General features: G+C 40.4%; 1 protein-coding gene across 1 annotated transcript in view; it reads right to left on the bottom strand.

Moving 5' to 3' along the window:
- Positions 1-1324, bottom strand: part of Cd109 (CD109 molecule) — a gene marked incomplete at its 3' end in the record, with an annotated part of 110288 nt that overhangs the window by 9416 nt on the left and 99548 nt on the right. The window contains 1 exon segment of the mRNA XM_029569864.1: positions 663-759. Within this exon segment, the coding sequence (XP_029425724.1) occupies positions 663-759 (97 nt within the window).

Here is a 1324-nt window from a genome sequence, read left to right as displayed (position 1 = left end):
TCTTACAATCTTATTCTGTTTATTCAGTAAAAAATCTTATTTCTAAGAAAAAAAAAATTTTCTTGCTGTGATCTGAATCATAAATTCTTTAAAGTTATCTGTATCAGTATGTTGGAAATGGGCATAAACTTTAAATAAAGACTACATTCTCCTGTGATTCCTATAATTAAATTTTGTTGTTTGCCTACTTTTTATTATTTTTAATGCAAATCTTTATTTTTTTAATATTTTATTTTATGTGTATGAATGTATTGCCTACATGAAGGTAGGTGCACCCTTGTCCTGCAATGCCCTTGGAGGTCAGAAGAAGGTGACAGATTCCCTGGAACTACAGTTACACACAGTTGTTAGCTGCCATGTGCATGCTGGGGACTGAACCTGAATCCTCTGCAGGAGCAGTCAGTCTTCTTAACTGCTGACCCATTTCTCCAGCCTCTGTTTGCTTTTATTTTTGAGACAGAGTCTCAGGCAGCTCAGACTAGCCTCAGACTTGCTACATAACAGAAGCTAGCCTTGAACTCCTGATCGTCCTTCTTCCACCTCCCAGTGTCCTGGGATAACAGGTGTGCACCTACTCACCTAGCTAGGGCCTATAATTAATTTTTTAAATCACTATTTTAAAAAGTCCCCATTGTAAATTATAAAATATCTGCAAAAGTTACCTTAAATTTTTTGGTAATATTTTTCTTCTCTCCCCAAAAGGATAAAGGTAAAAATGTGAGTGTCACATCCCCCTTCACTGGCTTCCCATAGGTATATCTGAAAAACAATCACGTTGCACTGTCACACTTTCAACTTGATGGTGTCAGAGCAGCACAACAAAAATATGCCTTTCAATAAGCACACACAACCAATTCAACATAAAAGAATTACACTAAAGGCACACACACCCACCACAATTTTTTGTATATCTATTTTTTTTTTATGTGTATGTGTGCATTGCCTGCGTGTAAGTAAGTGCACCCCTGTCGTGCAATGCTCGTGGAGGAAGGAAGAGGCTGTTGGATCCCCTGGAACTGGAGTTATGGACAGTTGTTAGCTTCCATGTGGGTGCTGGGATTCAAACCCGGGTCTTCTGCAAGAACGACCAGTGTTCTTAACCTCTAAGCCATCTCTCCAGCCCCACAATTTTTTTAAAAAAAGCACAAGTCAGACATGATAGCACATACCTGTAACCCTAGCACTCTGGAGGCTGAGTCAGGAAGGACATCTCAAGACCAGCTCAGGCTACCTAACAAGGCTCTTGTGGGAGACAGGCTTGAGCCTAGGGTGAAAGACTTACTGACAGCCATACAGCAGGCCTGAGGCAATGGCCAGACCACTG

Source organism: Nannospalax galili, unplaced genomic scaffold (genome assembly GCF_000622305.1).
Source record: "Nannospalax galili isolate Female #2095 unplaced genomic scaffold, S.galili_v1.0 scaffold82, whole genome shotgun sequence".
NCBI classification, from domain to species: domain Eukaryota; kingdom Metazoa; phylum Chordata; class Mammalia; order Rodentia; family Spalacidae; genus Nannospalax; species Nannospalax galili.
The sequence above is the reverse complement of the archived record's forward strand: the minus strand, read 5'-3'. Positions and strand labels throughout refer to the sequence as shown.